Source organism: Danaus plexippus, chromosome 8 (assembly GCF_018135715.1).
Source record: "Danaus plexippus chromosome 8, MEX_DaPlex, whole genome shotgun sequence".
Classification (NCBI taxonomy): Eukaryota; Metazoa; Arthropoda; class Insecta; order Lepidoptera; family Nymphalidae; genus Danaus; species Danaus plexippus.
The window spans coordinates 8164842-8179247 of NC_083542.1; the positions used below are offsets into that span (position 1 = coordinate 8164842).

Below are 14406 nucleotides of genomic sequence, written 5' to 3' on the forward strand. Positions count from 1 at the left end.
TAAACGACAAGTCATGATCTCTTAGGAAACTTTCAAACAACTATAAACTATGCTTTGTTCCAGATAAAATATTTTACATGTTATATAAACCCGATCAGAGTGAAGGAGGCTTTACGAGGACCATAATCAATAAACTTAGTATTAAATAATATTCATTGCATATATTAATTACATATCGTTTACTCCAGTGACTGCCACGGTCAGTTTGGACAAGTAATGCAGACGATCAGACAAAGGCTGAAGGTGATGGGGAAATTATAACTTTATCTACCAAGCTCCTGAATGATAGTAGGCAATGTGGTCAAACCAACCTTTCTTTATCCTCCTTTATAGCTAAAATTCTGACGTAATAGATAAAGTTACCCCTACACATCTCGTCTTTAAAAGCAACTTGGTCTTAAAAATTGGAATAACAAATAATAAGCAAGTATTTATAGTTTTCAAATACAAGTGGATACTTAAATGTTGCCATTACAAAATTACAATGGTTCAGTACTATAATTAATTATAATCAGTCATAAAAATAATCCTTAGATTATAGTATATTTCAATTAGTACGGGACAGATGGCGCCACTTGTAATAAGTAATAGACCGAAAAAAGTGTATGCCAACTACAGATAATAAATATAAGACATACTTTACATTTCGTTTGCTTAAATATTTAGTTTTAAATTGCTTATTCCGTTTTCAAATCAAATTTATGCAATTGCAATTAGATGTGAAGTCTTTCTAGCTCACATCTTACCGTATATATGAAGTTGAGGTGCTTCGTAATTAAAACTAATATTTGCAACTAATCTATTAACTTGATTAAACTCAACGAAATTAAAATATTATTTTGTTAGATTATTTATTTTTCAAGAAATACATAACACTACTTATATATAATATATAATTTCTATTATAAAAGTGATTATAATTTTGAAACTTTAACTCGTAACAATCATTTCATAAAATAGGGTGAGATTTTTCGCTCATTTCAATAAAAAATGTTTAGTTAGTACTCGTATTTACTACTCGTTTATACTTTTATACATAAAATAAACATATTTATCTCTTGTTACAGCGATAAGCAACTTTTAAACAGCCAACGCGTTACAAACTAAAATTTAAAATGTATATTTACTGAATTTCAAAGTAAAGCGATGCAATGCCGTGAAATCTCATTACAGAAATGAAATTGCACGTTTTGAGTAACCACCCACAAACTATTCATAATTTAATGAATGCATTTACACAGTTTGTATTTCTTTTTGATGCAAAATATATTTCTTTAAAAATAAATGAATTCTTTAAAAGAAATGAATTATTATCTATGAGTCATTCTTCGACCGATAAGTTCAAGTTCAGGCGAGATGTGTGATCACGGTTGCTGAAAAGTAACCGAAACGTCGGGATTATGTGGCTTTAAAATAATAAAATCCGCGTAGTATATCCGAAATATATTAGTTTCATTTAAATGAATAAAACTCGCGAAAGTCTTAGATGTCATATATGTTTATAAGATAGAAATAGAATTTTTGATAAACCGTGAAAAATCTTTTCGTATTTATTCAGGAAAATGAACAATGATATTGAGGAGTAAAAACGGTTTAGTGAGGGATTCCTTTGAAGTGTTCATGAACATTATTTCAGTCCTTGAAGACCATACAAATAACATATTTTAAAGCTTATATTTAAAGATCTTTTATAGAAAGTTCAACCCTTCACAACTTATTGCAGAATATAAGAATGTGAACTATTTTCACTGCCTTTAATTTTTTTATACAACGTATCCAAAAACGATTTAAATATAGATGTTTTTTGCTGTTGTGTATATTCTTCCTTTTATTCCAAATTATTACTTGAATACTCCAATACAATTATTCACTTAAATTACCCTAGATTAATCATTTTTTTTATGTAGAAAAAAAGTATAAACAAATAAAGTACATTTGGGATTTTGGTTTGCGATAATAAAATTGTATATAAATATAAAGGAAAAACATAAATCTTTTCCTAATTCTAATTTCAGTTACAACTATTGCCAGCATTCCAACTCTTGAACACTCTCTGAAATTTAATTAAATTTAATTATTTCAATGCAATTCCTGTTTTCGCGGTGCGAGAACTGAACTTTTCCTGTTAATTTACAACAAATTATACCTCAAAACTTGAAAAGCTTCATAATTCTCAAATCATTCTGCCTAAAACATTTTTGCAATAATATTTTGTTATGAAAACAATGAATGAAAAATCACTAGGACCAAAATGTAGTAACGGCAAAGCGATGAGCACCAAATAGGATTTAGGAGACGAGGAAAATTACGATTTGAGTTTTCCACAAAAGATAAAACTAACTGAAGAGAAGTTGAATTTGGAGAAACTTGATAAATTAAATCTGCAACAATCAAATTGTTATTTTTTGAAACAAAACAACGATGTGAAATATAACCATAAAACAATGACTAGTAGCGTGTATCCGATCAACGTGAGTCGAAAAATGAACTAAAATAATGGCTAGATAAAAACTAAAAGAAAAAGATCAGTAAAATATAAATTAGGAACGGAACGTAATAAAAAAAATCAGAGGCGTTTTAGAGGAAACCCTTTCTTCTCGTGAGAATAACTGTGAAATGGTTTCAGGTATCCTAAAAAGACTCACTACCAACACAAATATAATTTTATATGAAAATCATAAACTCCTAGCGTCGGTTAGCAAAGGCACTATTATATAAAATAAATAATTCCTTATCTCTTTATATAAAATATGAAAATTTATCGTTCATGTACCACTGAAATGTTACCAAACGAGACCATTGTCGAACAAAAGATACATGAATTAATGTAAATTATGGGCAACGACTACCGATCGAAATAACGGACGTAGCACGTACAGTACTTAAAAAATAAAATGCAGCATAAAAATAATTAATTGTAAGCTTTTGCTAAAGGAAAATGAATAAATAAATTTTAAACTGTGGTAATGCATTAATTATAACTCAATTTTAAAGCTGTTATTTAAACTGTTATCAAAATTTTTAAATTCACCTACTTCACTTGAGGTGTTATATAAAAGGACTGTTCTTGAATCGAATATTTTTTTATTTAGATATTAATAAAGTTTTTCGGCTTTGAAAAAAAATGATTGAAGTGACATAGATACTTACTGTACAATATTGCACAACCAATAACCCGTTTTTATTAATACATGAATCTCGTCACACGTCAGTGTTCTTAATCTTCTCTTCTCTTCCAATCTCCCACCCACCATCGTATCTCACCCAGTTAGACGTCGTGAAGCAGTTTACTCTAACACCATTGAACCCCAGAAGCTGTTGTGGGTTCTGCAAGAATGAAAAACATTAAAATATATGAATCTAGATTATTTAGGTAATTTATTTACCTCCGTTTTTGCTTATGAGAAGCAAATATGTCATATACATCATTGTCTCCACGCCATACCTCTGTGTAGGATACATATGATAGTAGATTATACAGAGTTTTTTGTAATTCATATATTTATTTTTAAAAAATATCATAAAATATATGATTTTTATGGAGAGAAACCTTTCAAATAAAATATTAATCGATACTAAAATATATTTATTTTTAAATCATCGTGAATTGTTCTAATGTGAATAATACTACATGTAGCACTCCACCGACCTCTTACTTCCTTGATTGGTAATATTAACCAGACTTGTATCGACACTATTTTGACGACATGTCAATCACTATTAGTTAGTCTCTATCTTCCGATTATCTTCTTCCCTTTAAAAACTATCCTTCATATAATATCTGCATACATTTCCAACAAGAAGTTAATTCTTTATTAAAATTAAATCGCTTAAAATGTAAAACCTTCATGTTTTATAGGACATTTGTAATTATTTCAATGGACCACAAAATATAATATTTTAAAGAATATTTCCTCTTCTTCTTTTCTAATGATAATAATATATTAAGACCTCAACATGAAATAAATGATATAATTTTAGTTTTTTAGATTTATAAATATTAATCCATATTAATATAAAGAAAATTAAGTATATATACTAGTTTTTACTTGCTTCTTCGTCCTCGTGAACTTAAAAACTAGGCTAAGAGACGAATATATATTAAAACTATATATATAGTAGTCAACCGGCAGCGACATCTATCGTCTGCGTCACGTGACTTCAGACCCATTTATTATGACATGGTCCTTGAGGAACTACACAGATTTTGGCTATAAAAAGTACTGTATCATATTCTTTGACTAAAGTATATACTGTATAGTTTCATCCTAAATGATTAAGTAGTTTTACAACCATGCATCCTCACCAACCTTCGCATTTATAATATTAGTTACACATATATTGTGTATATATTACTTATCGCTATAATTCCTTTGTTCCTCCGTAAGCTTAAATCTCTTAAGTTATATTTAAAACGTAACGATCGCGTGACCAATGAAAATTGGCTGTTGCATAAAAATAAAAAATAAACTACAACAGCCGCCATAATCTGTAAACGGCTCTTCATAACCTAAGTCAATTAATACGAACTCATACATAGTAAAAACAAGTAACGTTTTTCACGTATAAAGAAATTTATACAGTAATACCATTCCCCATCCAAGTCAAGCTTTGCTCCGTATTCACGCGAGATATGGAACTTCATATTTTATTTAAGGAACAAGTGATCATCACTGAAATATTTCGTAACTGCATTTTGAGTTCTCGACAAACGGTTCACAGTTAGTCTTTTAGCTTGTTTAAAATTAATTAAAGTTTATTTTTTTATTTATTTCAATTTAACAACGAAATGAGAACTTTCAGCTGATATAAATTATTGGGAACATATATGTATCTATGTGTTCTATTAATTAACAATCATTTATTTGATTATTATATTGCTATATCAGTTAATCACAAGCTGTATGTACATTACAAATAAAATTTTGTTTACTTCATTCTTGCTCTCGCTTTATATTAAGAAGGTAAAGCTTTCACATAAAAAGTTTTCTTAACGCCTTACTGGTCTTAGGAAATCATTTATATTTTAGCTCATTACTCCCACTACTTCTTGCTGTTTATCTCTATTTCTAAACGTATCCGGAAATTCTATGCGAAATAAAAACAATAATATATATACGTTTCTTAACAATTCCCGCCCTTCCTGCCCTTCCTACCCTTCCTTAATGCAAAAATTGAATATGTTCTTTTATACTAAGTTTTGTGAGACACATAAGTGAACTGTCTCCAAAATCAGATCTATTTTCCTAAATATACATTTTGTAATCTAGATATTCATAATAGTATGTATTGAATTAACTTGAAGGATAATTAATGAGATCTAAGATTTTCGCGAGTTTTATACATTTAAGTAAAAATTTTACATCTCGTCTGCCCGTGATCATGGTTGCTGAAAAGTAACCGAAACGTCGGGATTATGTAGTTTTTTAAAATAATAAAAAGCCGCGTAGTTTATCCGAAAAATATTAGTTTCATTTAAATTGAAGGATAATTTCTAATTCAATATTATGTGATGAAACAAAAAATCTATTATTTTAAGAATATAGATTCACTAATAAAAATTTACATTCAGTCCAAAAAAAATAATTAAACTAACGTTATAGGCAGAACATTTGATAGAGAAATTAAATAAAAAATCGTTATATGACAATAATATTAATTTAAATTCGTCAAATTAATGTCTATTCAGCGACTGACAAAATTATTAATTAGTGAAATTATATTACAGCGCTAACTACGTCGTGGTTATATAACACATATAACACATCAATATAATCACGTTTCTTAATTAACTCTCATAAAACGCTGAAACAATTTATTGCAAATTTGTCAGAACGCTAATTAACATTAATATCATTATAACACGTTATCTTAAACAATTATGAGATGATGATTTTATTTTTAAAATATATGCCAAAAACCGTATGAGTTAAATACTTGCAATTTTTTATTTATTACAATACCAGATTTCTATGTTATAGATTTTACGATCGTTTATAACCGCTTTGTTATTTAATACAAAAAATAATTGATTAACGACGAATTCTGGCAATCTATTGTAGATGACGTGAATATAGATAAAGTTACCAGGATGATGAGAACCTGCCCCTTAATCTTCAGTGCATGCAAGGAATTAAAGAAAGTTGGGAAAGGCTTTCGACAAAGAGCCAGTCATTAAAAGGAGATAAATTTTTTTTTCATAACAGTTTATTTCTTTCTGGATACAATATTGAAGGATTTCCAAATAATAAAACAATAGTTTTTCGACGGTCTGGTATGAACACAAACATAAAAAATACAATACGCTTCGGATTTGTGTTGTTGGCTCTCAAAGTAATACGCCGATAATATTCAGAGGAAAAATAAAAATCAGTGCAAAGGTACAAACCTTATATTAAGCTCTTGCCTTATATAAATATATTTATTGTTACAAATATATTGATTTAAATTATAATACATTTTATCTACATAATAAAGTATTTATGTTATATTTCACTACTCATAAAAGTTTTTCTCTAAAAAGATCTAAGGAGTTTCGTTAAGAAATCTAGTCCTCTCGGTTCTATATATGTCAAAAATGCCATTAATATCTTAGTTGCTATATTAATAGCTCCAAAGAAAATAAGAATATTAAAATATTAAATTTGCGAGCCGTCTCTTGGTTAAATCATATATAAATAATTCAATGTTATAGTCTCGTTCCTCGAAACGACCTGGCTCATCATCAACTCTGATATGAATAAAGAAATTTTGAACCAGTGGCCACAATATGTATTGAACAGAGCTTTGATAAAAACAAAGACATTATCTCGAATAAAAGGAAATCTATTCAAATTTCTGATTTTTTTTTTTGAAAATGCAATTTAGTGATTATCAAAAATACGAGACGTGCAACGAATACCCGGTTACTATTCAGTATTCGACCTATTCGGCTGCTTTTATTATATTCGGCCGAATGCTTAAGTAATATATTTTGTTTTGATGAGATAAATGGTAAAATAAAAATAAAAACTATTTATTGCGTACATAATATATATATTTCTATTCATTTCTCTTGAAATAAATTAAGTAATCATTGGTACATAACACAATTACATAACCATCTTCTATATTAGAAACGTTAAGTATTCTATATATTTTAATTATTCGGATATTCGGTCAAGGGGCTCGCCGATTATTCGGATACTACCGAATAGACTATTCACATTCACGAGATATGGAATTACATATTAACAATTATCATAACCAAAATATTTCATAAATACATTTAAAATGCTTTCAACTGAGAGTTTATTTTGAATATAATGACAAAAAACTAAATAAAAATATTGATCGGGTAATATTTAATAACCCGAATTACATTTTTATTATTATAAGCAATATCTAAATCATTATCTCTTGTTAAATCCAGAATATCTTGACACTTCTATAGCGCACTTACACAGCTAACAGGCAATATAAGATCATTTCCGCCCACACTGGCTGGTGCTCGTAGCTGAATAGAGTTCACATAGTGCGCTATTAGAGAGATGTATTAAAAATATAAATTGAGACCTTAAATATACTTAAGTAACGTAAAGTCTTAAATTTTTTTTATAAATAAATTGTACAAATACATTATTTTAAACACATGTACAACGACTTATTTCACTCAAATATGGTAATAATTATATTCAAGGTTTTCAAACTAAGATTTTTTTGGGTTTATTTAATTACAAATACTTTTATATATTTAAATATTCAATAACTTGATAAGTTTTTTTCTCTTTTCATTTAAATGTAAATGGTTTCTAGAAACTCTGAGAATATTTTTCTGCCTGACTCACCACAAATCGAAAAAGGGTTTAGATGAGCAACGTTTTTTTTTGTGGCTACACTAAGTAAAATGTCAAGTTTCGTCTAGGCCGGGTTGTGGAAATGAGAAGGATTTAATCCTGCATTTCCGACCCATTAACTCTTATTTATAGAATCAACATTAACCGTCACTTACCTTTATACATACACAGTTAAGCTAAAAATACAGTTAAAAGATGTAGCCAGTACTATACAATGTATCTTACTTTAGTTTAAGTTATATTAAAGAGATCTAAATCTTTCGCGTTTCATTTAAATGAAACTAGTACTATTCGGATATACTACACGAATTTTTATTATTTTTAACTACAGAATCCCGACGTTTCGGTTACTTTTCAGCAACCGTGATCACGGTGTAGTTTAAAATAATAAAAATTCGCGTAGTAAATCCGAAAAGGTATTAGTTTTTTTTAAGATATATTTTCAAACTATTACAAATTACAAAGGTGAAATTTAAACATTCATTCTTATCGTCGCCGTTGTTAAGTTTGACTTTTAAACACGTTATAATGGTTTATGATGACTGGCTGATAACAGGGCTGGGAATGCAACTAAGGTTTCATGGGAACAGAGCCTAAGGTACAAAAATTATGGACACAAATCAGTGCCTGATAGATTTCAATCTACTGTTTATATATGTTCTGTCTCTCTCCACTCAGCACTCTAGCATTTTGTTACCTTCTTACAGCATAATTCTCCTTGTGACTTCCAAAAAATCATTCCTCGTTATTAAATGCAACCCAGGAGTTAATTCTAATTTATGACTAGGAAAAATTTTAATAAAAAATCAAATTCAAAACATTCTTTTTTTGCTTGAATAATATTTTGCTATAATTAATTTATGCACTAATATTTAGGTACACGTTTTAGCAGATATCATACGTACATGTATATTAATTTATATAGTATATCAATTTAGAGCGACGATCATTTCCTAGTTTTAGAGTGGGTCAGGCCATCACACGTCATCAAACAGTTTTAAGCCTCTTCCGGGCAACTCCTTTTCTTGCATGTGTGTGAAAATGTGCAAGTGTTTAAAATTGACGTAAGCATTTTCTTCAGTTAATTATATAACTTCATTGTATACTCACATTTTTCTTGGACATTTTAAAAGATATTTAACCTTTGTTGCAAAACTGAGAAGATGAGAGGATATGGTGGGCTGAAGCGAATAATGAGTTTACTACTTACTATTTATTTCTTGTAAAAAAAAATTGTCTTGCAATCTTCAGATATAAGGTTTTAAGATGGACAATTGGAGAATATTAAGTTCTACAAGAAATCATTTCAAATAAGGAGACATTGCCTACTTGACACGGAAAATGAAACCAAGAAACTAAGACGGTAAAACCACAGAAATCAACTAGTATTATTATACGACGGCCGTATAAGTTACTATTTTTGAAGGTTCCCCTCGATTTCTCTAGTATATCACCATCAGCTCCCAGTTTCTTATCCTGATACCACCCTTGAAATACCTCCTTTCGAGCCAAATAGTCGACATTCGTACCTCCTGCCTATTTTGAAATCGTTTCACAAAAAGACTTACGCTAAACAAGGCATATTGTAGTGATATTTAATGATACGATATATGTCAGAAAACTTTATACTGTAATAATACAGACATATTACCAACAATAAATATTCCAGCTTAGAACTTATACTAATAGTTTCTATGAATGTACATATGTATACGAAATATTACGCAAAACCGGTCCTACATCAGAATTCATTGACCGTCACATGATAAACCGTTGTTAGTTCCACTTATGTAACAGATTAGCTAATTTCACACTCTGTTAACACTATGAAGTAATTATTATATGAAGTGATTATTCCAATGAATACATTAAATTTTTCTGGTATTTTATCCTCGCTGTTGGAATAACAGATTTTTTTATGTCCCAAAGGGGCAAACGAGCAGACGGTCTACCTAATGGTAAGTAGGTACCGTCGCCCTTGCACATCTGCAACATAAGAGGCATTGTAGATGCGTTGCTGACCTTGTTTTTGGAGGAGCCACCTGAACACTCGATTTGAAAGATTCCATGTTGTGGCTCTCTGGGAAAACCTCGGGTGAAAAATCATTCCACATCCTGCACGTGCGTGGAAAAATGACCGCGACGCACGTTCAGTCTTTGCAACTGAATGCATCTAGGTGATGTAGATGAAATCCGACCCTATGGCAAGTAGTGCGATGGTGGAATGGAGTCGATGGCACTACATCAAACAGTTCCTCGTAACATTCCCCTTTGTACAGACGATAGAACACCCAGAGGGAGCTTACATTCATTCGGAGGCTTATGGGTTCTAGATCGTCTGAAGCATGGGATCGTTGATAGTACGAACAGCCCAACGTTGTTTGGAGTCAAGTGGAAGAAGTTAGTACTGTGGGGCACCGGACCAGAGTTGAGAACGATACTCCATGATGGGACGAACCTGTGTTTAATATAATAGAAGCAAGTGCCCCGGTCTGAAATACTGCCTCGCTCTATTCAGTACCAGTAGTTTTTTATAGGCTAGTTTTGACTTATCCTCCAAATGTCTCCGGAATTGTCAGCTGCTATGTCAACCCCAAGGATCCCAATACTCTGCTTGATCTTAAGTGGACTGTCCTTGAATGTCTTCTTGGGATTAAACTGAACTAGATTCAGCTTAGCCAATTTGGAGACCTGCTGCTGGGAGGTCTCAATTTCAGACACAAGTCTTTTTCTGCTCTCTTCTACTTGTTCACAAGTAATATTAGCTCGGCTAATGTAGTAAGCGTCACCAGTACCCTCATCTGGATAGCACCGAATGTTGCTGGTTCACAGCATGTCGTTAATATGCAGAATCAACAGTGTTGGTGACAGTACTGATCCTTGGGGCACGCTAGCGTTCCATGGTAAGAGTTCCGAGGGTGAACCGTCAACAAAGAACTGTATGCTCCGCCCATGGAGGAAGCTGGCTACCCAGTTGCATAACTCGTCGGGTAGTCCGTATGATGGTAGATTTGTTCGAGACTGTCAAGACGTTGATAACAAATATCCTGCTGGACGTATAAACACACCCCGACCCGCGGTAGAAATAGATGCTCAAGTCAGTGTAACAGGGGTAATGCAGACACAACGTGTCTTGAGGGCTGGATATTTGAATCTCGGTCATAACTCAATGCACACATCAACATCCCGGGAGAGGAAACAGTGGAAAAAGGGAAAAGGCAACCGGCTCCCCCACTTATCGGACAAAACACAGCCATTAAGGCTACGTCACGCCGATCTTCTGTGAGAGGGTGGTACTTCCCCAGTCGAGCCAGCCCATGTTCGAGCTGTAGTTACTGACCACAGCTAGGCTCTACCGTCCGTTAAAATTGAGGATAATGAATATATATTTTCTTCGTTTTAATGTTACCAAAAGTTATATACACCTTAACACTGAAATGAGCTGTCCTGTGGTAATAACTTCGTATGATTATCTGCATACAAGCAACTGTCATGAAATCAAACTGGTATGGTTACTTTAATGTATGCGTACTTTAAGATCCAGATACATTTATATTCCTTTTTTTAGCTGTGAAGCAGCTAAAGGAAATCGAAGCTTTTTTTTATATTTCTCACGCTAAACCTCATAGTTTAAGTATATATATATTTTATATCATTTACAAAACTAAATATTGCTTATAGTATTCCGATCTTTACAGTTCCGACACACAATTGTACTCTTAAAATTAGCGTATTCACGTCACTATGGAGTGCATTTTATTTATAGTTTTATTTTAAAATGATTTTGCAACAGCCTTGCCAAAAACAGCGTAACTATACTCGCGATTTAAGCGTCCCGGATTTACTATTCGTAACGAAAACATGTACTTACTTAGGTGATCATTCATATGTACTTTGTACTTCAAGCTTCGAGCAACTTAAATTTCTTCAACCTCAATCGGGAAGATTTTTTTTTTTAAACTCTAAAATATGTTTGGGAATCTGACAAGCACCCGAATATTCCTGTTTAACTATTATTATAGTTTAAATTCTCTATAACTCGCTTCATACAGAAGACAGTCTTAAGCAAAAATTACTTGATATTATATTTTAAAAAATCCACATCTTATTATGAATAATATACTAAGCTAAATATTAAGCTATCAAAATTTCCTATTTTGAGCTGTAATTGATACGCTTACAGAGTTATAGGACTTCGATAAGTACTCAGTCACAAAATAGAACTCTATATATGATTGAATAATTTATATATACGTAATAAAGTTTATAAAACTAATCATATATACACTTAAGTGTCAAATTGAATCACTTTTATAATTCCCTCATTAAGAATTTACTTTTTTAGCCAATAAATGTCCTATATTTCACTTCCTCTTCCATACACAAATTTCATTCATCTCTAAAATTAATAAATTAATTAAATGCTATCGCGCACAATATTTTATTTATTTACTTATTTTTTTAACTTTTATTGTATTTAAAAAAACAATTAAATGGACAATTTTTTTATAATTTTTATGGATCTAGTTTCAAATGATCTTTCGTCAAAAAACACCTATTTTAAATGTGGACCTTTTACCAATAACTATTTACCTGTCCTGTTTGTACCATATGTTAAAAAAATATTGAATTGATCGATATTTAACTTTATTTAATTATAATGATTTAGTTGGAAGAATAATTCTTAGTCACTGACTATTAAATGACACGATATAGAAAATTTCATTATTTTTATTTGAATAACGGAAGTAATCGTTTGAATAAAATTACACACATTACTTTTAACTTCGACTCGCCAATTTGAGCTTAATTTTATATAATTATAACCTAGTTAGAATGGGAAAAATAGCAAAATATTTTATCACGAGTATCGTAAATAACTCCAGCGAATTGCGAGTCTCTTCGTGTCTCATTGATTCGTTAATGAAACGTACGAGTTCCGTACAAATTGTTTATTGGAATAGAACTATTCTTGTTTATATAAAATACATTTTACGTGACATCCTTTTCAATGAAAATTTATAAAATCAAAACGTGACGTTATTGCCAAAAACCTTTTTACATACGTCATACGTATAATATGAAACAAAACAAAGTCCATCCGCTGAAAATGAAATAATTGCAATAGTCCTCTTTAGAATTTCTTATAAATAAGTCAAGTTTTATAAAAATATAATGACCAATTTATTTATGACATAATTACCTATACTTAACATAATTCTCGTTAACACTTAACTTGATGAGGATCTAGTTGATTAAATATTTTGTCATGTTGTTAACATCTCAATAAGGTTCCATTACTAACGATAACATAACTGTCATTAATATAAACTTATTATTTTAATTTTCTCATATAATAAATATATAGGCTATTTACAAATTCCGGCAACAAGTTCGTAATGTTAGTATAAAAATATTTTATATTCAGAAAGATTATTAAATCAGATTACATTATAATTATTGTACTGTGACTCAGGTGCGTACAAAAACAATCTAACAATGAGCCTTACAAAAGTAAACGTAAAATCAAAGCCAACCCATATTTTATGTGTACGCGGTTGAAAACATCGAGCTTTAAGGCTGTGATTGTCCGTCTCTTTCGCACCTATTCATAGTCGCAACTGTCTCTCTCTACACTCGGACGCCCGCTAGCGGCCGGTTGTAGCATCAAATGACATTTGCGCATACGCATGTCTTTGTGCCGTATTCGCTCAAAATGTTAGTTTAAAATTAAATGTTTTATATTAAATAAACTATTTATTACAAGTTTAGTCTTTTGTTGCGTTTGTGTGCGTGAAACAAATATGTGCTTGTGTTAGTAAATGAATGTGCGTAGTGTTGCTATATCTGGTTTGTTGACTTGGAGTCCCAAGAACAGAATCAAGATAAAACTTAAACGTACGTATTTTTGACAATATGATTTAGTTTCCCATTTATATAACAATTACTTTTATATGTTAAATAAGTCTTTATTTAATTTATTATATTCTAAGTTCTGCTTGTTTTTTTTTATTTAATTTTATTAAATGTTTATTAAATTGACTACTACAATTATAATATTTACGGAATACTCTCTTTTACAACAAAAACTTTAACTCGACTAAACATTATCGGTAGAATTATGATTTTGGTGCCATCGTTCCATCAAACGAAATAAGAAAAATAATCTGAATAATATTTCAATATTATAAGACAGAGATAATAATAAAGAATAATGCATAAAAAATAATGATAGTCTTATATTGAGTAAAATATGTTATTGTTAAATAATTTAAAATACAATTTTGAGTATGCATATATGTATATTAATGAAGGGTTTAAATGTAAATGAACTTTTTAAGTTAAAGATACAAAAGTTATAAATTATTTATTTCACAAAACAAAAATCACGAGAACAACGGATTTATTATCAGGATGTCTGTCTATGTGGTGTGTTTAGTGCGATAAAAAAATATTTCTCATCGCGTTCAAGATATCGTAAGACATGAACAGAAAAAGGTTTATTACTAAAACTTTGAATCCAATGAAAAAGTAATTTGATTGACCATGAAATATTCAGTTTCTATTGATA

At 30.4% G+C, this 14406-nt stretch overlaps 1 protein-coding gene across 3 annotated transcripts in view; it reads left to right on the forward strand.

The window, feature by feature from the left end:
- The window catches only part of LOC116771083 (ankyrin repeat and fibronectin type-III domain-containing protein 1), a 196135-nt gene that overhangs the window by 152320 nt on the left and 29409 nt on the right, over positions 1-14406 (forward strand). Inside the window, exon 1 of one of the 3 annotated variants that reach the window (XM_061521426.1) lies at positions 13563-13733. The exons of the other annotated variants lie outside the window; for them this stretch is intronic. Within the exon in view, the coding sequence (XP_061377410.1) occupies positions 13658-13733 (76 nt within the window). The 5' untranslated portion in view covers positions 13563-13657. Of the gene's footprint in view, positions 1-13562; positions 13734-14406 lie in introns of those variants that run through there. 3 annotated transcript variants of the gene reach the window in all.